General features: G+C 33.3%; 3 protein-coding genes across 5 annotated transcripts; 1 reads left to right on the top strand and 2 right to left on the bottom strand.

Annotated features, from left to right (window-relative positions):
• Positions 1 to 835: 835 nt before the first annotated feature.
• On the top strand, positions 836 to 5691 carry LOC124848388 (GCN5-related N-acetyltransferase 4, chloroplastic-like). Its single transcript, XM_047326045.2, has 3 exons — positions 836 to 1191; positions 4254 to 4650; positions 5026 to 5691. The coding sequence occupies exons 1-3, from the start codon at positions 1044 to 1046 to the stop codon at positions 5300 to 5302; spliced, it is 822 nt and encodes a 273-aa protein (XP_047182001.2). The 5' UTR covers positions 836 to 1043; the 3' UTR covers positions 5303 to 5691.
• A 187-nt stretch (positions 5692 to 5878) lies between these two features.
• LOC124848385 (phosphoglucosamine mutase family protein) lies at positions 5879 to 15300 on the bottom strand. Of its 3 annotated transcripts, XM_047326042.2 has the most exons (18): positions 14998 to 15300; positions 14446 to 14682; positions 14108 to 14180; positions 12752 to 12935; positions 12581 to 12633; positions 10990 to 11078; positions 10073 to 10309; positions 9797 to 9861; positions 8415 to 8475; positions 8214 to 8331; positions 8051 to 8132; positions 7874 to 7946; positions 7660 to 7721; positions 7248 to 7343; positions 6728 to 6882; positions 6549 to 6645; positions 6271 to 6348; positions 5879 to 6183 (listed from the first exon to the last, which is right to left on the bottom strand). In XM_047326042.2, the coding sequence occupies exons 1-18, from the start codon at positions 15002 to 15004 to the stop codon at positions 6073 to 6075; spliced, it is 1878 nt and encodes a 625-aa protein (XP_047181998.2). In that variant the 5' UTR covers positions 15005 to 15300; the 3' UTR covers positions 5879 to 6072. The 3 variants fall into 3 exon arrangements, with proteins under 3 accessions (XP_047181998.2, XP_047181999.2, XP_087953590.1); XM_047326043.2 differs by lacking the exon at positions 14446 to 14682 and having other exon boundaries at positions 14998 to 15297; XM_088097464.1 differs by lacking the exons at positions 12581 to 12633; positions 12752 to 12935 and having other exon boundaries at positions 14998 to 15298.
• Positions 15301 to 20886: 5586 nt separating this feature from the next.
• Positions 20887 to 24244, bottom strand: LOC124848392 (auxin response factor 18-like). The gene is made up of 2 exons (XM_047326051.2): positions 22794 to 24244; positions 20887 to 22027 (listed from the first exon to the last, which is right to left on the bottom strand). Exons 1-2 carry the CDS (start codon positions 23862 to 23864, stop codon positions 21278 to 21280), a joined length of 1821 nt encoding a protein of 606 aa, XP_047182007.1. The 5' UTR covers positions 23865 to 24244; the 3' UTR covers positions 20887 to 21277.
• Between the last annotated feature and the right edge of the window lie 2919 nt (positions 24245 to 27163).

Below are 27163 nucleotides of genomic sequence, written 5' to 3'. Positions count from 1 at the left end.
GGTTAGGAAAGGATGCTGTTATTCCTCCTGTAAACAAATAATTTTAACACAGTAAGGAGAAAAGTGAACAAATATTTTCAAAATATAATCTTTTAAATATACCTTCTGTTATAAATTGAAATTTATTAGAAATTATAAAAATTTGTGAGTTTCACTTTTCATATGATAAATTTTAATTAATTAAAAAAGTGTATTAAAGAGTGAATTGTTATCTTTTATATATAAAAAAAGTGTATTATGAACACATTCTGAATTACAATAAAAAAATTACAGCATAAAATACATCTTCAATCAAATTAAATATGCACGGTTTCTCTTGGGGCTTAATCTGCCAAAGTTTCTAATAATGAAGTCCAAATTTTCGCTCATATAGAATTAAATAATCTTCACTTAACTTAGAGCTATGGATGATTTGTTAAACTTGTATATTGGTTTAGTTAGCACACAACTTTAGAATACTAGAATATTTGAAATTCTTGCACTGATAATAAAGCACATGCACTTCTTTTTCAGCCACCACCACTGAAGTAAGAAACGAGAGGTGTTTCTTCTTCCACGCAACATGTCTTGTTCCAATTTCAATTACCTTTGTAAAAAAAACAAAACAAAAACGCAGTCACCCAGGAACACATGTTTGGCGACAAAACCAACCACTCCATCTCGTGTTTTTGTTGGTTTTTTACTTTTTTTATTTATTTAAAGCAACATTTTTTTCCAAATCACTTAATCAAAGATAATTTTGAACAAAAAGGATTACAGAATAAAAAGTGAAGTTTATCTAAAAACTAAACCTTTGTATCTATCAGATGCAAGAAAAAAAAATCTGAAAGACATGGATGGAAATTGAAGACAAACATTTAACTCTAATCTGTGTGAGTTTGGTTGTCAGAATCAGGTGGCCCCCACAAGTTTTGAAAGTCATGTAAGCACAGCTTTGTTATACCAAGTTGTTCTCAGTTCACTCACCCTCTCATGTTATGTGATGATTCAATCTCACAGAGAATCTTTGGATTCTTTGAGTGAGCAAGACACCCCTCCAAGAAATGCGGTCATTTCCTCTGGGAACTTCACTATCTCCTACTCCTATAAACACCTCAAAAATATCACCTTTCAACATTAATTTCAAGAAATCACCCACTTTTCCATATTGGGGTTCAACTTCTCCTCACGAATTCTCTCTCTCACAATCAGGTGCCTAGTTTCTCGCTCTTTGTAAATTCTCTGTTTCACTGCTGGATTATGGATGCTTGATTTTTTTTTAAGGAATTCAGTAGATAGGTTGTTGAATTTGATGTATTAGCACGTCTGTGTCAAACCCTAATTTTTATTATATGAAGTGGATTAATGGGTTTTTTTAATTTTATCCAATTCTTGAAAAGCTGATGATGTCTGACAATTTAGTCAACTTGTCTTAGGAAGGCCGGATATAGAAATTTGTGGGGAAAATGAAGACAAGTGATCGGAGGAGGATTAAGCTAAATGATTTTCTGTGAGTAATCTAGGAAAACATGATTGTAAAAAATGCTTTTTAAAACAATATTTAATGTAATTTAAAGCACAAGAAAGAGGTAATGCCATTCTTCAAAGTTATTTGGAATTACCCTTCATTAAGTTCTCGTAATCCTTACTCCTAAGTTATACCTTGATCATCAATGAGGAACATCGTATATAAACATGGATAAACTCTTTTCTGGGTTAGCCTTTTCAGTACTATGGATTTTTATTTCACCTTATACAGAACTATTACTGTTTTGGTGTGGTAGTCAAAGAGGGGTGAAATTTTTCATATTCATTGGATCCATTTTGTCTAAAGGGTGTATTCTGTTAAATAAACTTAAATTAATAAACTTAAGTTATGAAAGGTAGTTTTATAATTTAGAGTGATGTTTTATTTTTCCAGAGTTGCGGATTTATTGTACCGCATTGGTTACTCAGTTTTTATTCGTCAGTTTTTTTATTCACTGTAACAGCCCAATAGTTAGTGGCTGGTTTTATTTTGTGGAGCTTTCAGTTATTATTTATTTCAGTTGATATGCACCAATGTAAAAGGCCCAAGGCCTTTGATGGCTATTTAATAGTTTTTCTATATCAATGAAAGTAACACAAAAATTTACACTTGAATGAATATCTTTAGTGTGTATCACGTTTATTTTTCTACAAAGTGATATCAGAGTTTTATCCTCTGAGTAGCTAGAGGAAAAAAAAAAAGAGAAGGGAGAGTCAAACTTCGTGAGGGAAATCGTTAGTGTTTTGTGAGAGAAATGGCAAAGGTAGTCAATGGAATGAGTGTGCCACAATTGTCGGAAAAAATCAATTACGATAATTGGTGTCTGCAGATAAAGGTTCTTCTTGGATCTCAAGATTTATGGGATACAGTGGAGGACAGATACAATGAACCTGTGGACAATAACCCAGATTGATGTATTGAAAAAGACACGAGTGAAAGACAGATCGGCTTTGTACTTTCTATTCAATGCACTGGATGAATCGGGGTTTGAGCAAAAGAAGCCTGGAAAATTTTGGAGGCTCACGTGAAGCAGGTCCGAGTACAAGCTCTGATAAGAGAGTTTGAACATATGGAGATGGATGAAAAGGAAAGAGTTGTTGAGTTTATAGCTCGAGCAGGATGAATGGAGAAGAGATGCCTCCTAACCGGGTTTCGGAAAAGATCTTAAAAAATCTTACCAATGATTATGAAAGTATCATGGTCGCTATTAAAGACACACATGATCTATCAACTCTCATGCTAGATGAGTTAGTTGGGTTATTAAAGGCCCACGAACTGAGCAAGAAAAAGAAGAGGAAGGAACTCGATGATCAAGCACTACATGCACAGTTTGACTCAAATGGAGCTCGAAATACTCAGAGTCGAAGTCTTGGAGGTAGAGGACGAGTAGGCCGAGGACGAGGTGGAAGTAGTGCTGCAAACGAATGCAGATCGAAGAAGTGCTGCAAATATGGTAAACCTGGTCACATTGCTACTAACTAACGAGAATCCCCCGTGGACAATATTGACCAACATGAGGCGACCCAAGCAGAAGAAGCTATGGAGCAGGACAGAGAGTATGTCCTGGTATCTCCACCGTCAAATGAAGCTGTGCAGAAGGGCCTAAACATTATGAGCCGTGAGATAGAAGTACTTAGGGGACTTATATCAGCATTAACGAATGAGAACACAGACATTAAGCAAAGAATAGCAAAGCTGGATAAAACTTTAGCCGAACATATGGCTAAGAAGAATTGCAGTGATATGCAGGCAAAGGATGTAATGAACAAGACCATATTGGATGCTGCAAAGGGACCAAAGCCACGGTCAGCACTGAGTCGGGAATCTGCACAAGCATTTATGGACAGAATCAATAGGAACTTGGGCCTCCTGCCACCTTTAGGACGTGGTGTTGCTAGCTCATATAAAGCCTCATCTTCCATGTCCTCAGTCCTAGACTGGCTTAACAAGCCTATTATATCAGAATATGAAGCTGGTATTATGTTGGAGAAAGTGAAGGAAGCAATGAAGACCAAAGGTGTGTCACTTCCTGTTCAGCTGACCCCAGCTGCACTGAGAACTGAGCATTGCAGGTCCATGATTCTAGAGAAGCTTTCTTGATCTAGGTTTATTTGGCTATAAGAGAACACGGAAATGGTTAACCGGAGCTCGGATGATAATACCAGATATCCGGAAATCACATATGGGATGCAGAATGAAGATCGGATGACCATACCAGATGTCTAAAGGGTGTATTATGTTAAATAAACTTTAATTAATAAACTTAAATTATGAACGGTAGTTTTATAATTTAGAGTGATGTTTTATTTTTCCAGAGTTGCGTTGTACCGCATTGGTTGCTTCAGTTTTTATTCGTCAGTTTCTTTATTCACTGTAACAGCCCAATAATTAGTGGCTGGTTTTATTTTGTAGAGCTTTCCGCTAGTTTGTTTTTCAGTATTATTTATTTCAGTTGTTGTGCACTAATGTAACAGGCCCAAGGCCTTTGAGCTATTTAATAGTTTTTCTCTATCAAAGTAACACAAAAATTTACAGTGCAATAACATGTGTGTCACGTTTATTTTTCTACATATTCACTCTTGATTTGAATGTGTCTCACAGATTTAATGCTCTTCAAATCAAGGGTATATATATATATATATATATATATAGTAGTTTTAGAGGAGTTAGATCCTTGATACTTTATATTCTGTAATGCTAAAGTTGGAGAGGAATTAGGAACTGAAGGTGTGACGTTTGGATGTAGGAACATGTAGAGCAAGTCAAGTAGCTGATTTGTTCCCAACTGTGTCTCCTGAAATCATTGTGCGTGAGGCCAGGTTGGAGGACTGTTGGGAAGTGGCAGAGACTCACTGCAGCTCCTTCTTCCCCGAATATTCCTTCCCACTAGATTTTGTGCTGAGGATGGACAGATTGGTGGCCATGTTGGCAGGATTTACATTACCAAACGGTTGCAAGAGAACCTGTTTGGTTGCTGTTATTGGCAACTCACTTGGTGAAACTTTCTTGTTTGGAAGTGATGATTTCAAGGTCGGTGGTTTTGATGGGAAATTCAGCCTCAACAAGGGGTATGTGGCTGGTATATTAACAGTAGATACTGTTGCTGACTTTCTACCTAGGAAGGGGCCTTTGCGACAGAAAAGGTGAGTTCAGGAAGCTTGATTCTCCAACGTAGTTTTCTGTATTTTTTTATTTGCATCATGTATGTGGTCGATATAATGTTGTCAACCTTTGACTTGTGAGAGTGTCTTTCATTGTTCATGCTTCTCCGTCTTGTGGCTTATATGAATATTGTTCTTAATTTTTACTTAAAAGACTGTTAAAAAACATATTAGAAAATGTGTTACTAGCGTTTCTATCTTTTTCTATTTGAAAACTTGAACCCTTCAAAATGGTTAGCTTCTGATTTTTCTAATTATGTGCATGCTGCTGGGATCATGATATTCTTGACTGACACATCACTTTGCCGCTGAATTTCTGCTGATGTTGTAATTTCTGTTGTTTTAAAATAATGCTAGGACTGGAATTGCATACATATCAAATGTGGCAGTCCGGGAAAAATTTAGGCGAAAGGGAATAGCTAAACTCTTGGTAGCAAAGGCAGAATCACAAGCCAGAAGCTGGGGCTGTCGTGCAATTGCATTACACTGTGATTTCAAAAATCCTGCTGCCACAAAGTTATATCAAGGCCAAGGTTTCAGGTGTATCAAGGTTCCAGAAGGAGCTAACTGGCCACAGCCAAAGACCTCACCAGATATAAAGTTCAACTTCATGATGAAGCTTCTCAACAACTAAGCTGCTTCTAAATCAAATTAGACATTGCTTAGTGGGCAATATTTATGTTCTGAAAAACATAATGTTTTTAAGAAAAAAAATGCACACGGAAAAAGCAGTCTGCTATTGAAATGTGTACATGAAAAAAAACCAAAGAATTAGAGAAAAAATCACTTGAGAACCTTTTAGATTGCTCCAATAGCAGACATTTGTATATCACTTGGCATTCTTTTGTATCTAAATGCAGAATTGGAGTTAAAATTGTCCAAGCCCACACTTATGGCAAATAATTAGCTCCTTCTATCAAATTTTACATAAAAGACACGTTGCCAAGGTCTTAAGAGTTGTTTTACCGATTATGGATTAAACTTTAATAGTCAGAGGGACTGTCCGTCCATTTTTCTTTTTAATTTTTTATGTTTTCTCATTTTTCACTTTCTTTTCGTTTTTTCTTGTCACGAGAAGTTGATGTCAATGGATGATTCCTTCAGAAAAATGGAAAGGCGGCACCTGTCTGGTTACTGGTCCAAAAGTATATCAAAAAAATGTCAATAATGTTAAATGCGAAGCACAAAAAAATTATACCGTAGATCTTGATGTCATTAAAATTTCTTTTTTATAGATATCTCTGATATTTCTAATTCACAAGACAACACACCATTCTCATGACAATAATTTAATTCACCCTCTGTTGCCGCTGATGCAAGTATAGGGAACCTCTTTGTATAACTGAAAACATAGAAGCGAAAGCATTTCTATCACCCAACTCAATTCTTGTACGAAGCATTGAATTATGATGCTCCAACAAATTTCTTCAAGGCCGATGTATCTAAACCTCCAAATCCCTTTACAGCTTCAAGCACAGCAAGTCCGAGCTTCACAGCATCGTCATTACTAGGTGCCTACAGTGAATTATGTTAATTCTGATTTAGTTGCATTACTTAAAGGTTGCATATAAACTCCACAATACGTGTTGTGCGGGCCTTTACCTCAATGTTAAGGGGAAGTACAGGATCATGGAGTGATAATCGCAGAAGGAACCATCCCCCATAGCCAGAAACTCGGACCTGGTTGAGGATTAGATCAGACAAGCAATAAATTATTTTGGGAGCAGAAAGTCAGAAAACCAATCAATGTAGAATTGTATGCAAATTCCAATTTTGGAACATGTTAGTCCTAATTGTCTCCATAATTTGTCACTGACAATTTCATCGTCAATACTAACTAAACAGGCTTACAATTTAGCAATAAGCAGGGACAAACATACCCCTTCGTAGTTCACGGGAGCCTTGTGCAAACTTGGATCAGAGCCAATTGAATTCTCCAATTGTTTCAGCACAGCTTCTCCGTATTCCCGAAAAGATCTAAAAGCTCAGACATGTCAGTGAATTAATGACAATAATGGATGGATGCACACAAACAGAGAACCTTTATACACTAGCTTACCCCTCTTTAAGATCTGGATGGAATTGGTTTATCTTTAATCTCAGTTCTGTAGCAAAAGCAGGTTCCTCAAGCCCTTCTATTAAATCAGTCAAAACCTTGCTTCCACCACCATTTCCAGAAGCTCTTGCAGAAGCAAGTTTATTTAAGATCTTAACCTGCAGAATAAATGTCATATATCGCCTTTGTCATAATTTGAATATTAAAACTAATCTTGGATCCTGCTTAGCTCGGTACAGCAGTATGATAACATATCACTGGAACCTCTTCTCACCTAATCTGATCTATTTCTTGATTCTACAACACAGTTATATTCACAATCTAATGCAGCGTAGTGTCAAGTCATGGGAAATTTAGTTCAAGTAAGAAGTGTACATATTCTTTGCCTATGGTCCTCTACTAATATCTTCATCATATAGTTGAAAGGTTCAACTCCTGGGTACGTATAATATCAATAATTGATTAATGAAGAGCAAGTAATAGGGTGATTATTTCGTTTACTTAATGTGACTACATAATATACCATTAGGTATGCACCATCATCCAGCCAGTGATTCTCCTTGAGAGCCCCATGTCCACTGGTTTCAATTGCCAAATGTGACTCCTCTCCTATAGAATTCTGTCGGCAATATTAGTACCACAAGTCAAATATTTAACACATGAAAATATGAAATTGAAATTTTTTTAAAAATATATATATTAAAAGAAACAAGATGAAAAATGCACAATGGAAGCTAGGTATCTAAACACGAATTATTTCTTAAATTGCTTTCGTTTTGCATTTTAGCCAGGTGTTACTACTAGGACTCATTTTTATAAATTTAGCTAAAATGTACAAGCTTCAATTTGAAATACTGGCACAGACAAGCACAGGCCACCAGGCATAACTAATTTGATCCATAATTTATTGAATTATGGGCAAGCTCTCATCATACCAAACGAATAGCTTCATCAATCACATTTTTGTAGCCTCTCTTGAACCGATGGTGTTTGCCACCTAAGAAAAACAGTACCAGCAAGTTATTAACTCTAATCTGTTTTCAAGTAATTTTCTATTCGAATTCAATGAAAAATACTCTAGTTCATGATGAAATCTTAAAAGAAGGTGAGAAAGGCCAACTAAAAGGCCATGGCAGTTTAGATTCCTACCGAGTTTCTTCTCGATAAAGGTAGTAAGCCCATCGGAAGTCACACTGTCTGTGACAATAGTTGTTCCAGGATGCTACAGAAAATGAGAGAAGGAAAAGACTGATGAGAAATAATTGATACAGGGAAATTTGAGGTTAAGAAACCAGGTCTGAAATAAGCTAAAGTTAAAAACCTTACTTCCTCAAGAACAATAGCTGCCATTAAGGCAATCAAACGATTCCGATTAAATTCACGACCAGTGAAATCCACAGCAGCAGATCTACATATGAAAGTGGTTGATGCTCAATAAATTTGAAAACGGTAGCGTTTCTGTGCAATCTCTTAGTAATAAGAATCTTACCTGTCCACATCAGTATCAAAGATAATTCCAAGATCAGCTTTGTTGTCGAGGACTGCTTGGGTTATAGCTTTCATTGCTGTCTTATCCTCAGGATTTGGGATGTGATTTGGAAACAAGCCTGAACGAAGACAAAATCCATCTGTTACTATGAGTTTATGTACCATAACCAGCTGAAATCACTCCTCCAGAAGATGTTATTACCATCAGGCTCCAAAAATTGACTACCAGAAGTTATTGCCCCCAGAGGTTTCAAAACCTTTTCCTATTCACCGAAAAGTAATATCAAATATCAAGTTTGATGCAAGAGCCAAAAACCTTAACCAGATAAAAACATTCTGATATTTTGAATGATTTCAAATTATACACAATAATCTAATCCATTAATTAATTTATGAACTAGTCTTCCCCGGTGTAAAGAAATTAGAAATTTCAGAAAAACTACTAAGATTCTATCTAGAAAAATTATTATCTTACCAAATGCATAATATAAAATTATAAAAAGGTCATCATCAACAATTTTCTCAGCTGATTTTATTTTAAAGATCCTATAAAAATACCATGTACGTCAGTTTCAGTCTTCCAGAACTCAGTAAAAATATCAAAGTTGTAAAAATAGATCTATTTTCACTGTAAATTACCTGCTATACTTCTAAAGCAGTTTCAGACAGTGTGCATATGTTTGTAACTAGGGATGGTAACAGAATGGGACAAATGTGGGTTTAACTATCTCATGTCCATATCCAATAAGTATGAAGTTTTTGTCTCATCTTCAAGTATTTAATGTTAAAAGGATACATATTTTTTTATCTAATATCAAATATCAAGAAAGAAATATAATTATATAAATATCAAATAAGAGTATCTACCAATAACAATTAGATGAGGTCAAATAAGTATAGAAAATAATAAAAATGATCAAATATTTATCTTAGAAATAAGTTACAAAATTAAGGACAAAAGAAAAGTTAATATAAGTTTTTCAGATTACATAATAAATTATAGATATTTTAATAATTTAAAACAATACGTGTACATACTCATCTTTGTTCTCGTACCCACTTTAAAAATTTGGGTATTACCCATCTTTATACCCGTACATAGTTAATGCAATAATTTTTGTAATTAGGGAAAAATAATTTTTATGATTTCACATGAGATGAGCCAGAAACCAAAAGAAAACTAAATTATATTATTCATGCATATTGGCCCATGGTAAATCATATAAAAAAGAACAGCTCATAGAAGACTTATTAAGACACGATTATATGTACTTATTAAGCAAAGAAGTTTGTCAAAAAAGAAAAAGCTTGATAGAAGTTTTTCAAGTGTAATTGTGGATATACCCATTGGATAGAAAATCACAGTTTGTTACACATGTGAATGTATTTTACCATAATCTTAACAATTGATTTTTTTTTAATCAGCGGTTATAGATTTGCCCTTTAGTTTACCCTTTAGAGAACATTTCTCACTTTAGAAGAGTACAATGTTCACAATAATTTATATAGATATTTTAAGTGAAATTCATAATACTAGAAAGTTATTAACAGACAAAAAAATTAAGGAGATTAAATAGAACTTACTGCAAAAAAACCTCCTGCTCCATTGCCAGCATCAACAACTATATGAAAACCATCCAATGGTTTCTCTGTGTATAAACAGTGCAATAAACTTTAGCAAACAAGATCAGGAAATCAAAAACAAAAGGAAAAACTATAAATTTTACAGAAAAAACTTGAATAATAAAAACAGGTCTCTAATTAGAGTTGCATTATTCTTCCTCTTCATTTAGGGAACAATGCATTAATTTTATCCCCAAACATATTGACTATTGTATAAATACTTAAGTGAAGTCATGCCTATGTTTCCAGCAGCCTTGCGAACCGCTTTTACCAGATCAGATGTATAAGCAATCATGTAATCCACTTTCTTAAAAGTTAATAAAGCTTTTTGCTCTGAATTCTTCAAACTTTCTGGGGTAAATTGATTGTATATGTCTGCAGCCCTCTCTAAGATATCTTTGATGTCAACCTTCCCAAGCCCACCAGCATTAGTGAAAAATTTGAATCCATTTCTGTTGAAAGGCAGATGACTTGCTGTTCACATACGGGACATTTCATAGTTAGTAGACAAACCAGCATCCAATTTCATTTATCTACGAAAAATAAATTTATGAATTATCAAAGTCAAATTGGAACATAAAAAAAACACAGCATTCACAATTCATGGACATTAACAAACAATAAATGCAAAATAATAAGTGAATACCGTACAAAATAAAATGGATACTCATGAAAACCAAAGCTGTTGGTATTCAGTGTCTCAGCTTTCAAGTAAATCTATTCTACTTGATTCGTTAAACTTTTAGTAAAAGGAGGTTGTGCTATGTCCACACATGGGGAAGTCTTACATATTCTGCCTCAATTTTTGAGGTGCGGCTTATATATCTGTTAGACAATATCACTTAATTCCAATTGATTTTAAGATGAAATCCGAAGTGGTATCAGAGCCTACAACTCATTTTGGTAATTGCCTATTTTGATAGACTGGCCTAGTTTGGTAGATATCTGCAGAATGGGGTGTTGGGAAGTCTCAAATGGTCTGCCTCAATTCTTGGAGTGTGGCTTAATATTAGTTGGACAGCTTCACTTAACACCAATTGGTTTTAAGATGAAATTTGATACCATAGATCAATCCAAAATGACTTTTGCATAAATGGCCAAGTTGGCGAAATCTTAAAAGTTAAAACAATGTCATTTAAAGCTTTATAATGTACCTGTAATCATAATAGATCCATCAGCAGGACACAAAAATGCTTCATCCTTTGTGAGTGTGCAATTGAACATGGCCGGTGTTGATGCTAATCTAGAAATGAAAAGACAGTATTAAATACATTAGGCCATGAAAACAATTGGGTAATAATATTAGGCTGAAATTTGCTTTTAATTCCTACAAAATAAACATGTTTTTGACTTTTTTCCTAATGTAATATTTTCTTTGCTTACCATCTCCTAGAATTTTAAATAATTGATTTTAGTCCCTATACAAAATAAAAAAGTCTTGATTTTAATCTTTATTAAATATTTTTGTCTCCAAAATATAAAATCGCTTTTTGTCTCTAAAGTTCATGTGAAGGTATATAAATAACATTTAATTGAGGGGTTTAGAAAAAATTTTAGAGGTAGACATTGTACTTCAAGCACTAGCAAGTATTACTTGGGATAGTCAATTTCTGTTGAACATACGTAATTGAAGAGTGTCACATAACAGTAGGGACTGGAAATATGATTTTCAACAATTTTTAAGAATTAAAATCAAAAGCACTAATTTTGCAGAGACTAGAAGCATATTTAAGTTTATAATACCAAATATCCATGGTAAAATTTATCAAACAAAATAACATATGCTGAAACAGAAACACAGGGAAGCATGATCATATCAGAAAAAATGAGCTAATCAAATGGCTATGCATATAAGATGCAACCAAGAAGCAGATGAACTAGTCATTATCAATAATCTTATGATATGCAAATTACAATAGCAGCTTAATAGTTACGGCTTATACACTCAAGTTAGTTTTCCTACAGGTGATTAGACAATAAAATAAACAGATAGGCAGCTAAAAACCAGGCTCAACAATATAGAAGTACATTAAAAAACTAAGTAATTCCTTAGCCTTTAATTTGCAATTCGATTAGTAATTTCTTAGTAAATAGCACAAGAAGTCCCAAAAACTAAGTAATTATTTTGAGTTTTTGGCTGATCAACAGTGAACTCATTAACACAATAGTTACTAGTAAGCAACTTTTAATTATTTCCAAACAACTCGATCTTGTTTTTTAGCGCTAACATCTTGCTATTTTCCCCAATACCTTAACATAAGCAACGGAATCTTTATTGGTTATCTTACTTCAGTGCCAGAAGTTCGTTACCAGTCCAGTGCTAACACTCAAAACCACTTTACTAACATAAGAATTATAAAATGCATGTGCTGTATCTCGTTACAAATTTCATCCCATTTTTGGGTGCAAGCTCACTATAAACTCTAGCATGTCTCCCACTAACTTTAGTTTTTCTCAGCAAGTAAACCCATCACTATTGCCATCCCCAAATTATAATGTACTAAGAGCTTGTCGTTCACCTTCTTCAGAGGTTGTAGCTTCAAACCAAAACTTTCTGCATAGTTTGATCAAATTAACTGAATATCCATGCTCAAATCTGATTATATTATCTTGAAACAAGAGTATCAGTGTATGGTATATGCTTGAACAGTAATTGCAGACATTGGGGTTTTAAAACCAATAATACACTTTATCATGCAAATAAAAAATGCAAATATTTTTCAAGAAAAAATTGATATCACCCACCCGTAGTGGACAAATTCTAGGCCAGCACCAGCGAGACCTCGAGAAATTGCATTCTAAAATTTGACAATGGACAAACATTTAGTTTCATAACCATCAGAGTTTTAACACAATCAACAATCAGTTTATTTAAAGGTGGGTGTTAAAAAAAATGTTACACAGAACAATCTAAACCTGTAATAATTTGGCTGATATTCGGGTATCATGGCCAATAGAAACTCTCAAATGCTGGGAAGAGTCAGCTTTTTTCTTCTCCATTAACCATGCAGCAAAAGCAGCTCCTATTGCCTCAGCAACAGGTTCAGTGAGGTTAACTTTCTCTCCCTCGACACCATCAATAGCCACACCACGTATGTCACTGTTAAGTTAATTTCATTTATAAGTTTATATGAGTCAGTGTGGATGTAAGCCCAATAAATGCTAGTGCATCTTTTTTTAATCAAAAGGAAAGAATGCTATTGCATCACCATACAGGTTACAATCCAAACCAGGTTAGCGCTACAACCTCCACCAATCATATGCAGCATTTGTTATACAATTAATAGAAAAAAGAAATACAAAAGTGGGGGACCAAACCAAAAGCCACTAAAGGAATCCGAAATGTGTACGAAATTCAGAGACAATCATAAAGGTACTTCATCTCACCCGGTAAAAATTAAAACTCTAAAAGCATAAACAGCTAAACAATCCATAGGCCTATTTTCCTCCCAAAAAATGTGTGAAAATCTAGATTGTATATTCTTAATAGACTCCAAAAACATTACTATATCTGTTCCTTAACTTCCAAGGAACTCGAGAAGTATCAGAAGAAGCTTTCACATTTAGCAAAAAATCGATCTCCACCCAAAGAGCTCTCAACCTTTTTGAAGGGTGATATCAAAAGCCTTAATAACACCCAAGAGTTCATCTTCAAATGTAAAATTGCTAGCCATCTTAATAAAAAGGAAGATGGGATATTTTAGCTACAAGCTTTCTTTAAATAAAGTACAAGATTACAGTCATTATTATACTGAACGTGAAAAGATTATATAGCAATTACAAAATATTTTACATGAAATAATTAACTTTTAATTTTTGGGTTAAGTGGCAAAATAAGGTCTTAAGAAATAAATAGAATACTATAAGTTTTATTTTTTTTCTATTTTATCTAAATGCCTAGACATACACAACATAGACTGTGTACAGAAAAGCAGCAATTAAAAAGGTAATGGAAAGGAAAGGAGCAAAGAGGATTCAACTATATTCTATGTTCATCTCCTTTCCTCTTTTTACCACTCAGAACCTTTACAGAGTACTTTGCTTCCTGTTTTGATGTTTTCATCTCTTCCTTTTCACTTAGTATCTCTCTCTCCACATAATTAACAGAATCACCATCCTTTGACTAAAATAAGGTATGGAAAGAAAACACGATGGCCTGAACAAATTTCTATTATGATGAAAAAAAGGAGGGGGCAGATAGTACGCTGAAGAAGTAGGTTTTGTACCAATATACACTTATTAGCTAGATTGCTTTCATAAAGTTATCTTCACCTGCCATTCTGAAGCTTTAGAAAATCTGTCTTGTCTAGATATGGCAAAGCAGTAGCAGAAACAGATGAAGAAGCTGCAACCAGAAGTCCAAATGAAATGGAAGGAACAAGCATCCATTAGAAAACACGCTAGTTAAAACCCAAAGAAAGGTTGAATGTAAAGCAAATTCTGTAAAAAACACAGGCGAAATGTATGCCTATATGCAGATACTAACACAATATTCTTACATCGAAGAAGCCTGTAAAAGAAAGGTTAAAAAGAGCATAATTTTAAATGTGTTTAAATGTATGAGTATTTTGGCTTCATATGAACCAGTATAATTAGAATCTAGAACAGACCATTGCAGTGAAAATTTCTCTGGATACTAAAATGATTCTGGGGTTTGTATAAAGTGCGCAATTGAATGGAAGAGGCAGTCCATGCCAACTTCCCTAGCGGAGAGGGAAGGTTTGAGTTGCGGGGATAAGGGGAAAAATAATAGTCCCTTCGACCCTGTGACTGTGAAGCGAACAACTGTGTATTCTGTTGGAAGCTGTGTGACACAAAAACATTTTGGACAATCTTCCCTGATGTCGCTGCATATAAACATTCACACCTTTATCAGATCATTCAGATTTCCAGGTAAACAAAAACTCTCCACCGATTACATCTTTCTGGTCATCATGTGGGGTGAATTATTTCTCTATCTCTAGTTGTTCACAGCAAAATTTCACGAAACTTGGATTGTACGAACACCAACACGTTCCGATTCCAATTATTATCATCATCACTATTATCGTCAAGTATTGAATAATTAATTCGATGAGCAACTTACGAACGATGGGACGTAATTGAATTGAATGGATGAACAGAAGGAAGGAAAAAAGAAAAGGGTTGAAATGGAATGAGACCTGCCATGTGATGTGATGAAAGTTGCAGAGAGGGTGCTTGAATTGCCGTGACGGAGAATTAGAGAGAAGTGAGAACCTTGTTGTGTTTTGAATATTTCTGTGACCTTCTTCCACTTCAGCTTAGTTCAGTTCCACCTACTGCGCTTTACAACAAACAAACCTCGCACACGTGACTTCATGTTACCCATCTCACTATTCCAATTTTCTTCTTATTCTTTTAGTTTTAAAGTTTTGTGTACAACAAACAGGGACAAAGATTGGCTCTTTGTCTTGCACCATCATCAGATAAACTGCACCCTAGCATCCTCATCCACTCTCACCCAAAAACTAATTTATCTTATTCATGTTAGGTAAATAAAAATATAAATTTTATTCAAAAGATAAATATCAAACGCAAACTTCTCATATAGAATGAAAATTAATTTTATTGAAACAATAATAAATTTTTAAATTCTAATGAAGATTAAATGATAATTTGTGGTGTCTATTTGTTAAAAAGGTATAAGCTTAGGATATTTGATGCTCAGTTTCCAAAAAAAAGAAAAAATTGAGTTTGTGGTGTGAAAGGAAAGAGGGAAATGGAAATTAGCAAGTTGTGTTCTGGGTATTAGCTCAGTTTCCAGTACAAGGTATTCTCATAAGGGCATTTTCTTCATGCACCAACATAATTTTTAACTGCATCGGTAATTTTCAGATTACCTTCTAAAATTATATTTTCATAACATCAAATAACTATAGTTTCTATAAAATAAATTTTAGAACATAAATAATGATAAATTTCAAAATCAATTTTTTTTTTTATAGAATAAGTGCTCTCTCTCTCTCTCTCTCTCCTTCTAAAAGAGTGTAGTGGAGTGGAGAACTAGTGGTGCAATGAGAAAAAATGGGTTACATTTCGATGGGGTGCACACATCATTCTGCGGCCCATCATATATTTTTCTTCTCTCCTTTATTTTACTGCAACGTCCTTTTCTTCGTAAACATGTATTTCAAATTATATAATTTCAAAGATATAAAAATAGTATTTTTGAATTTTGGATTATGTAAGTTAAAATATTTACGGATTGGACAATCCAAAACTTAATTATAGAAGAGGTATAGTTAGAATTTTAAAAATTATGAGATACGGGAAACAAAAACATGGGGTGCAGAAAGATATTCCTTATAGAAAACAATCACGTTCGGCCTAGTTTAACTTTTTGGGCTCCGATTAGACAAATCCATGCCTTGACTGAAAATCAACCCCAACAAAAAACAAATTAATGGGAGGTTGTTTATAACTTAGATGGTTTTTTCTACTTTAAAATAAAATTTAAACTGATCAAATTTAATTAGATTCGCTTCATTAATTTTTTTCCATATAAAAATTAGATAGTTCAAATTGCACTTATCTGACTAAAATTGTGTTGATTCGTTTGAAGTCACTGGGTTAGCTTAAAAAATTATTACATTTTTAAAATTCTATTTTATGCTTTACTTACAATATAAATTTTCAAATTAATATTACTGTAAAATGTTTTGTATTCTTTAATAATTTTTAACAATAATTACGCGATTTGAATTATTAATATTATTTTCAATTAATATACAACATTTATATAGCTACGTTTTTATATTGATTTACTTCACCTGCAATCTCTTAAAGAATTTCGATACTAAACATAACCAAATACATTTAGGAACACCGGATAAAAATTTAACGGAAACGAAAAATGAAAAGAAAAAAGCAGATAAGTTTAAAGGGTGGTGTTATTTTCACATTTGACAGCTCAATATAATACTATTTTAATTATATTTGTTTTATTTTTCAATATATATAAAATTCTAATACGTATTATAATATATAATGGGTTATAAAGTGAAAGTAAGAGAAAAATGTGAGTGCCAAATAATCATTTTTCAAGTTTAAAATACTAAAATATTAATTGTCTGTAAAAGTTTTTTCTTTAAGAAAAAATATTATGAGTTCAAAACTATTAATTCAAGAACCAAACTAGTTATAGTTTGATTTAAAGTAAAATAATTCAATTACTCCAAATAATATAAAGCAATTTAATTGATTTAGTTTGAATTTGATTTAGATTTATAGAATCAATGTAATCCAAAAAGAATTATAATGGCTGGATATAACGTAGGACTTCAAACTAGATCGACTACGTACAAAATACAAAATACTTCAAAATGAATCTCTATATATTTGGTCTATAGTAAGGTACAATCTTCTAAAAAGGTAAACAATTCAGTCCAAAATCCCAGAAAAGATCAGAGTCTAAGACTCAGATTGAAGGATTTTATTTGATTTTGATACAAATTGTTCTTATATGATATCATTCATGAAAAAAAAAAGGTACTATACAAAGATTTTATTGCTAGTAAATTTGAATATGACTAATAAAAGATTGAATGTCCATAACTTTGAGCATCTGGAGTGTGTAGAAATCACTGCACGAAGGAAGTTTTGCAATAATTGAAGTTCATATCTTAGAGTCACGTTCTCACTTTGATCACTCGCTTAGATACAGTCAACTCCATAGACAGATGACAACTAGGGCAATTTCACAATCACATCCATGTTTGAAAATGGTGCGTTTGACTTTTTAATGTTGGAATACCAACTTTCTGACTCACGAATAGAACCAGCTTGTTCAATTTCGATGTTCCATATGTCTAAATCATGTTTTAAAAGCAATACAAAATTTATGGTCGAACAAGACATGGAAGCAGATAAAGTTGACAATGGACAATCCACAATCCCCATGTGGGAAATCTGATACATTAGTTGACTTACGAAGAAACCTCTTGGGATCTGTGATTCATCCCAAAAAATTAACATGGCAGGGTTAGCCAACTATTTCCAGCCATTATAATAAACCTTCATTAACCTTCACATGCAAACCCTACACTCTTATATTAAATTATTAAACAAGTGTACATACATAATCTTTGTCCAACACAAAAACACACTTTGTGCCGATGTTGGGGGCATGAAATACTTGAGTTGAGCTGTGTTTCTTGACCTTTCTATATCTTTCTTTGCTTGGGAAAAAAACAACTATATATTATACTAACAACATCACACGCACCCACACAGAGTTGAGTAAGTCATAATCTCAAGTTCATGTGAGGGCAAAAAAATTCATATAACTGGGATCCCAAGAGATCATTTACTCTTTTTCCTGCAACTTCGTCATACTTGGGGATCGTAATGTTGATTACTAAGCTATACGTTTTGCCATTTTATAGGCGGAACATTAGCTTTTTATTTTTCTATATTCTTATCATCTGCATGCCATTTCTTTATTGGTTTCCATTGATTATAGCAACTTACAGAAAAATGAAATGTAACCAACGTTTTGCAGTATAATTACTGGTCAATGTCATTGATACCCATATGCAGATTAACCATGTCCAAACACCACTATTTATTTACTTAAAATTATCTTTACTGACTTCATCATTTACAGTATGTTAATCAACACTTAAACTGAAATTTCTGTGTAAAAGTTTAATAATCTTACCATATATAAGCACCTAAGACAATTTTATAATGAAACAGCCCTACATATTTATACACCGAAAAGAAAATTAGGTTAGAAGTTAATACAGTGTTTCATACAGATGTCTTACACAAGTCATTTATAAATACTAAACTACCAATTATTTAGGGTCATTCAATTATATAAAGCATGTCCAACGTTAACAATTAAACAACGCCATTTCCATCCAACTCTTTTTAATTCTCAAAAGAAGAGGCTCACGTGCATTTTTCTCTCCAAATTAATGTCTTTTGTTTCATATTGTACCATATTATACCACTTTCTTCTCTAGTAGACTTTTTAGGTATACCATCCAGCTAACACACAATATATATATTATATGATGAACCTATTGCACGTCACAAGTAGCTAACATAGTTCACATATGCAAAATAGACTGAATTTAATTATTAATGAATTTTGCCAATTTTTCTTTCACATTCAACGACCTTGTAGTTTATATGTATTTCCTTTGTTGAAATAAAAATCTAACGAGGCCCATAATCAAAGACTGATCCTTCAATCGCAACAACCATTATGTGAATGAATTATAGATTTAATTAATGGCGGGTGACACCCATATGTTGAAGAGGAGATACACAGTGGAGGGGAAATTCGATTACAATACACTTTAAATATTGATTTCATTGCTAGATCTGTGATGATGATTTGTGAATTGAGAAATGCTGTATCTTCTTAGAATTTTTTTCTTATGTCTTTCATTATTATAAGAAATAGAAAATTGAAATTGATGTGTTTTTTATCGTAAAACATAAAAAACATTTAATACTTTATTTGTTTGGTAAATAAAGAAAAATATTATAAGAATTTGTAGAATGAGTTTATAATGCCAGCCCATCAGAGTCAACCTTATCTTATATACTAACCGATGGTTGGGAAATTAGATGCAGGTTGCTTCACATGATAACAGTAGTAGGATTAACTATTGCATCACCACTAGGATATTTAGGATATTTATCGAAAAAGACGAACAACATAACTATTATTGATGGCAATAGTTTTGCCATATTAAATTGGTGCAGAGAAAAAAACTTCTACTGGTAGTTTTAGTGCTGCTGATACAATAGTCAAGAATATATAAGTGTTATGCTTTAAGCTATATTTCTGGAGGAAAAATGTTTGCATTGTTTAGATTCAATTTGTTCCGAGTGTTATATCAACTTGTTCATAATGTTTTTAAAGCAGTTTTTAAAAAGCGTGTGCTTGCCTTTTGAGAAGAGAATAGACAAAAATAAAAAATGAGTTAAGCCATAAAAAAATTGGGTATCCAATGGTAAAAAAGACAAACAACAAAAGTGAAATCTTAAAGTCTTGTGTTTTTGTGAGTTATTCATATATATCTACATAGTAATTTTTGGTATGATTGACTTGTTTACCTTGTTGAGATCCATTTAAATGAATACATTTGCTGATGTGAGACAACTGTGTTTGTTTTTTAATTATTCCCAACATGATTGGTGTTGGAAATATTTGGCAGTTGTTACCACGTAACATCATCATTTTCTGTGTTTGTTTTTTATTTTTGGGAGAAAGGGTTATGGAGAATCTTGGTGAAGTAGATACTTTTCCACCTAAGGCACACGGTTTATTGTCCAATTGTGGGGTAAAACGGCAAACGGAGTCTACAACAAGGTGCTGTTCCGTACTTGAGGAGACCCTGCTATTTGGTATATCTTTAAGCACAAAAAATGGCTGATGTTGCCTGCATTGTGATTATCAACTTCAACTTGATAATGTTATTCACCCGATCTCTGTATTTGCCATTTTATATTGAGAGTTGATATCCTTGTCTTAATGCACCAATGTCCCAGAAAACTTGGTGTGCAGTGAGTGTATGTGTATCTTCATCCTGAGATCACCACCTATACGTGGGCCATACCTCTGTGAAATTCAAATAAAAAAGAAGATTTTTGTTTTATTTGGGACTGCAGTTGTTGATTAGTTGATTGTCCCCTAAAGTAACTACAAATAGGAAACTAATTAATTGACAACTTCTTCGTCTTGCTTGGTAAAACTAATCAATGCATCCAGAAAGAGAAGTCTTGTAGATACTTATCACTGTTTATATGCCAAATATCTTCACTTTAGATGGTTTGTTTTCCTAACTCATGTTATGGTTTAATTTAGGAAATACTCCTAAGAAATAGGGACAAGCGATTTGGCTTGCAGTAAGTTTCAATTGTCAAATTCAAACACCGTCATTTACGTTTTTTGCGGACCGTTACAATCCTCAAGCTTTACGTAGGACAACTACTCTGACTGGGGATTTTGGTTTTTCAGAAATGATAAAAGTGTCGAAACAGAAAGGAATTGATAATTTTGGATAAAGATCACCTAGAGAAGTTTATGGGAACTTGAATATTAAATGAAGAAGACAATCTCTATGATGAGTTACATCATATCCCATAATTGGAAGAGGGATTCTCCCTCATATAAGAAATGTAGCAAGAGAGGAAACTTAAGTGAGTGAAAGTTAACAAAAATATTACCCCTCTAGTTTTCATGATTACTCAGTTGGAAATAACAACTCATAATAATTATGATGTTTTTGAATCGAATGGGTAATATTTTTGTTAACTTGCACCTAAGTACAATTATGCCGAAGGAAAAACAACGCCTATACAACAAAGGAACACTAAAGCTTTTGAAATATGTTAAAAATAGTTAGCCGCACGATTTCCTCAAGAACTCACTGGCGCAGCAACTGAAAATAAGTTGATCTGTTACAAAGCAATGCATAACGTGTTAACGTTGTCGGATCCCAGATCAGCCTTGTGCTGATCCTTGTACCAGGGAGACCCTCCATCAGAATTATTCTCAATTGGGCTATTTTGGTGCAAAGCAGAACCTAGGCCATCAGAAGCATTAGATGTCTTGAGTGAATTCCCCTCAGACACACTATTCCCAGTTGTACTTGCAGAGCTGGTGTTTGAACTCTTTTGCTCAGTGTGAATAAGTTTTCCAAATAACAAGATGTGGGGTGCTTTTGTTGCATTCGATTCCTTAAAATTCGGGATGGGATTTCCCACAGTCAACAGGCAAGATATGTCAACATTGGTCTTAGTAGTAGTATTAGAAGTGCTGTTTTTATAGGTTCCGCAAGGAGGCCTAACAGGTTTTGTTGCATGGTCGAGCCTAGAGAACCCACCTAGAAGCATGTCTGTTGGGAGCTTGTTGAAGGGAAAATCAGATGGAGATAGTCCAAATTGAGCATGCCTGGCTCCCTGTATGCCTGCAGAACTATTATTTTCAATGTTACAAAGAGAGTTGGTATAATTCAGAAGATTGCTAGAAAATGATGGCATTGGGAGTTGGTTGATGACTTGAAAATATGGGTCATGCAGGAAGCGTTGTTTCTTTCTAGGAGGTGAGTATGCAGAGAGATTGAAGGTGGGCATGTTAGAGACTAGTTCAACCAGCCAAGGGTTTACACACTTCACATTCTGAAGTAAATCTGGTTCATCCCATACCACCTGAAACGTGACATCACAAATTATAGATTATTTTCATGTTTAACCATACTTTAAGCCAAAAGAGTACCAACCAACAAAAAAAAAACTGAAGACAAACATCCTGCCATAGTATTGTTAAAAGGTAAAGGTAACTCGAACTTCCAAAAGTAAAGCTCAATCATCAAAAGCACTCTATGGAGACAGTGCCTAATTGAAGCAACCATTTGTACTTGCTAGAAAGAATTGTCAGCACTGAACAGACACGCTTAAAATGATGAAAAACGATTTGCTACTTTACTGTAGTTCAACAGTTATTACTATTAACCGCTATTTTTTAATTGAAATGGACCTAGAACATTCAGAAAATCCATTTATAGAAAACAAATATATTGTAAATAAAAATGCCGCTGAACACAGCACATACAATTTGCACAGGTCAGAGTATGATTCAGCAACTATTTAATAGGAAAGGCGCACAACACATAAATAAGAAAGATAAACAAAAACATTGCATCAGGAAATAATCATCTTGTCTGACAAAGTGTAAACTGTGCTACATCTTTTTTAAGCATTGAACAGTTTTAGGATGAGGTTGAAAAGGAGTAAACTGGAAATCCAATGAATAGTTTCACCATTGACGAAGCAGTGTCACTGTTGGTCAAATCAGTACCACACTGAGAGAATAAAAGTATAGCCTCTGAGTAAAGACAAGTTGAGGAAGGGGATCTGAACAAGTTATCATGTTAATGCAATAGTAAAAGGAAATCCATAATGGGGTGTACTGTACCTGCAGAAGACGCCAAGGAGAATCAGGCCAACGAATGGGATCTGCAACCTGAACAGAAGAAATGGTGCCCATGAACCAGCTAATCCTAGAAGAATCCTCAGTTTCGAAGGGCATTTTGAATCTCATCCCAGAACACCACTGAATTTGCATTGCAGCCTTCACAACAGAAGCCTTGACACAAAACTCAGGGGAACTAGCTCTTGGATAGTACACAACCTCGAAGGGCCTACCATTAACAGCACAAGCTACGGCCTCAACAACAGATTCAGCAGCCACTCTTCCTACCATCTCGTCACCACCGCCTTTTGCACCACCCACCAAGTTGCTCTCACTCCCACACAAGAATCCAGAACCCCCACCAAAGAGAGGGTTCCATCCGGAAGAGAACTCAGACCCTCCACCAATCCCCTTCTTAGCCCTCCTTATCCCAACACAAAGATCCCCGTTTTCTGCCCTCAGAAACACAATGGAGTCCCCAGCAACAAGCCTCTTCTGATTCACAAAATTGCTCCATCCAGTGGTCAAAAGATGCCTCCTAGGCGTCCCTCTATAGATATGCCTAAACTTCCAGCACTGTCCATGCATATCCTTGGCGATGATTGTCTGAACTGGAGGCTCGGCTGAATAGTCCAACCTCGGGAAGATGGTTTCTGCACAGTAACGAGGCACAGAAAACCCTCCACCATTGTTGGCATCAGATTGTGTGAGTGTCTTGGCAAAAGAGGTAGGAGGTTTCTCTTGACCCTCCACAGTGTTCCCCAAGAAACAATCATCCTCCAAATCCAATTCATGTTCCCTCAAAGGGATCAGCCTCATTTTGACATACACCTCATCTGTGTCAGGGTCTGCCATGTATTTCATGGCAGAGAGTCTGCAAGGGACGAGTGGTGGAACCCTGGTTTGGCCAAAATCTACTTTCCCATTAGCGTGCTCCGCGTGGCCCTGGGGAAAGTAGAAGACTTTTGTGTTAAGAGGTGGCATTTGAACCATGGCACCAGCACAGGCATGCCACAGTTGAGAATCTAAGCACCTTTCTGAACCCCTCTCCATGTTTTCTATAACCTTGAACATCTCAATGTAAAATATTAAATATCCTCGCTTTTCACGAGAAAAGACAACCCAGAGAAAAGGTTTGAAGGAAATAAGGTGTGTGTTCTTCTGTGGCCAAGAAGAATAATAACAGATGAAGGTATATGGAAGGAGAAAGGATAGAGATGCAAAGAGGAGAACAGGGTTGTTTGAATGAAGTATGTGATATGGTTAGTGAGATGGAGAAAAAGAAGGTGGCTAGATTGTGACGGTTGATGAAGGAAGGAGAAGAAGATTGTTGTAAATAAAGAGAAAGGTGAATGTGTTGCTGATTGGTGGATGAAGAAAAAGTAGAGAGAGAATGTGTGATGTGGAAGAAGAGAAGAGAAGCGAAAGGAAGAGTGGGGAGTGAGAGAGAGTGCGATGTTGGAAGTACATAAAGACACACACTGCTCTCTCTCTCTCTTTCTATCTCTATCTCACTGTCACACGCGTATGTGGTTCTCTCAGTTGCCGACCATAACACAAACATGAATTGAAAATCGACATTACAGTTTACAACTCACGTATTCATAAATGATAAAACCATATAATAATATATTTTTTTATGTCACTATCAAATTATATATATAAATATATATATTTATTTTCTTTAGTAGAGAAAATAATATAATAGTTATTTGATTGAAATACATACATATAAAAATTTATTTTCTAACTTATTTTTATCATATGATTATTATTTTTAATACTGATTTATTTTTATTTAAAAATTATGAAGAAACGGCCCGTCATTAATTATGAAATCTCCTTAACCAAACCAACTCTTTTTCTTTCTTAATAAATTTATTCTCTTTTTCTTCTTTTCGTTTTAAATTTTCTTTATTAAAATCAATAATTTTAATCTCTGTAATTTTTATATAAATTTGTATTAGATGTGTATCTTATCCGTGTGTTTTTTAAAATATTAAAAGAGATATATTTGTGCCTGTATGTTGCATACATTTTTTATTCTTACAGTATAAAATTGTTAAGTTTACTTAATTATATTATCAATATTTTATATAATAAATTAATATAAATTGATAACAAGAAAAGGAAGTTATTTAATTCTTGAACAGTTGTTAGCTTAATTATGAATATATATATATATATATATATATTATTAAATATGAAATATAGAATAAAATCCAATGAACTAGTTTTTATTACTTTAAGGATTGAAGAAAACGAAGCACACACCTCAACAATGCTCAAGCAATTCAAAATCAAGTCCTAAACATTAAACACCCTTAGTAATTAATTCAAAACTTTAATTTCTATCAATGCCTAAAAAACCCTAAAAACTTACATGCAAAATTATAGAGAAAGAAGAATGGAAATCAAGGAAGATGAAAAGGTGAAAATATAGGTAATATATTTTGGAATTTAGATTTTATTGTTGATTTTTTATATTGTCCTTATATTCTATCTTTAAAATATATTGAAGTACACTTAGGATGTTTTAAAATGTATTAAATATTTTTAATATATTTAAATCAATGTATTTTAAGTGTACAATAAAAAGACAGTATAAAAAAATTTGATAATCTGAACTCGTTTTCATGATTAAAAAAGAATAAATATTCCAAATAACACTTCTATCTTTCTAAGCTCACACCCCCTTCGTGTTTTTAAATTTTGTAATTTTTTTTCCAGCCAAATACTCAAAATACAATTCTATTTACTATCTACGCCATAGATATCAAACATATAAACTACATCGAACCTAATATTGAATAAGTTTGAAATGAAATATGTTATAAATTTAATCATCACCGATAAATCATTTTATACAACTATTTGAAAAATAATAAAATCACAAAACCTTACCAATACAGTTTTAATCCATTTTTATTAAATTACAGAAGTTTCTGAATTTTAATTAGGCGTTAATAAAATGCACGAAGGTTTTTGGTGCATCATTGAGTTTGGTCAATATTTTATTTAAATCCAATTTTTAACCATTAAATTAAAATATCCTCAATTTTGAATTTAATTATTGAGCGATATAATATTTCTCTTAATTCTTGAATGAGACATTTAATTATGTAATTGTTTTTTTTTGTTTAAGTTCTGTTTTATGTAACTAAATTGGCAAACTCCGTTCCTATGCTTTACTTAACTGTTTTTATGATTATTGCCTTGCCTCGTCTTTAGAAACTACCTAAGTTTGACTTTTAACCTATGTAAGTCGCGAAATACAATTTTTTTAGAATTGAATTTTCTTCGGGAATTATGTTAAGTCTTTAAAAGGTGTTTTTATATAATTAAGTGAGGAATATATATATATATATATATATATATATATATATATATATATATATATATATATATATATATATATATATATATATATATATATATATATATATATATTTAAACTGTTATTTAATTTTATTTTTTAAATGAATGTACCCGAAATAAAAGCTTAAGCGATGAAAAATCTTTTGTCAATGTTCGTCAACATATGAGTAATATTTTTAGATATATAATTTTGACTTTTTCAAGAATATCACTATTTTCATCTTAAAAGAAACACCCTTTTTTTTCGCAACGACGCTTCCTATATTAGTTAACAATATTTTAAAAAAATACAATATTTACCTTTTAAACACAGTTAATAAAATGCAGTGCATAATTTTATTAAAACTAATAAAAAAATAAAAAACATTTAATGTGATATTTTGAATATTTAAATTTTTAATTGCTGATATCGTTAAGCAGAAATTAGCAATGTAAAATGGTGCAATAAATAAAGCAGAGACGCTCCTACCACGATAAGAGACCACATGCAAATAAAGGCATGACCTAAAGTTGCGAATATTGATACTACCACTTCTATTTAATGCCAATACTTATCAAAACATCAAACTTTAAATGGAACACATGCAGCAGATCGTATAATAAGAAAAAGGAAGCCTTTAATGTGAAATCACGAAAATTAATGAGGTCAAAAGGGAATCCAGCTCTACTCACAAAACACAACCAAAAAAATAATACATAAATAAATAAATACACAGAGAGAATATTAAATAATTTCAAACAATATCAGAGAACAGAAACATCCAAGAATTTCTGTACGAACATTTAGCATGGCAAGTGATTATACTGGTCGCAGATTGAAAAAAGGTTTATGAAATGTATCTTAAGAAACAAAGGAGATTCAAATATATCTCAAATTAAGATAATTTACGAACTTTCTCACTCAATTTCTTTAAAAGAATACTGCATACGTTACCTAGTGAAATGACCACCAAACCAAAAAATTAATCAGTTAAAAGAATTTTAAATTATTCAAT

This window comes from Vigna umbellata, chromosome 8, assembly GCF_029865625.1.
Source record: "Vigna umbellata cultivar VRB3 chromosome 8, Vumbellata_1.0, whole genome shotgun sequence".
Classification (NCBI taxonomy): domain Eukaryota; kingdom Viridiplantae; phylum Streptophyta; class Magnoliopsida; order Fabales; family Fabaceae; genus Vigna; species Vigna umbellata.
The sequence above is the reverse complement of the archived record's forward strand: the minus strand, read 5'-3'. Positions and strand labels throughout refer to the sequence as shown.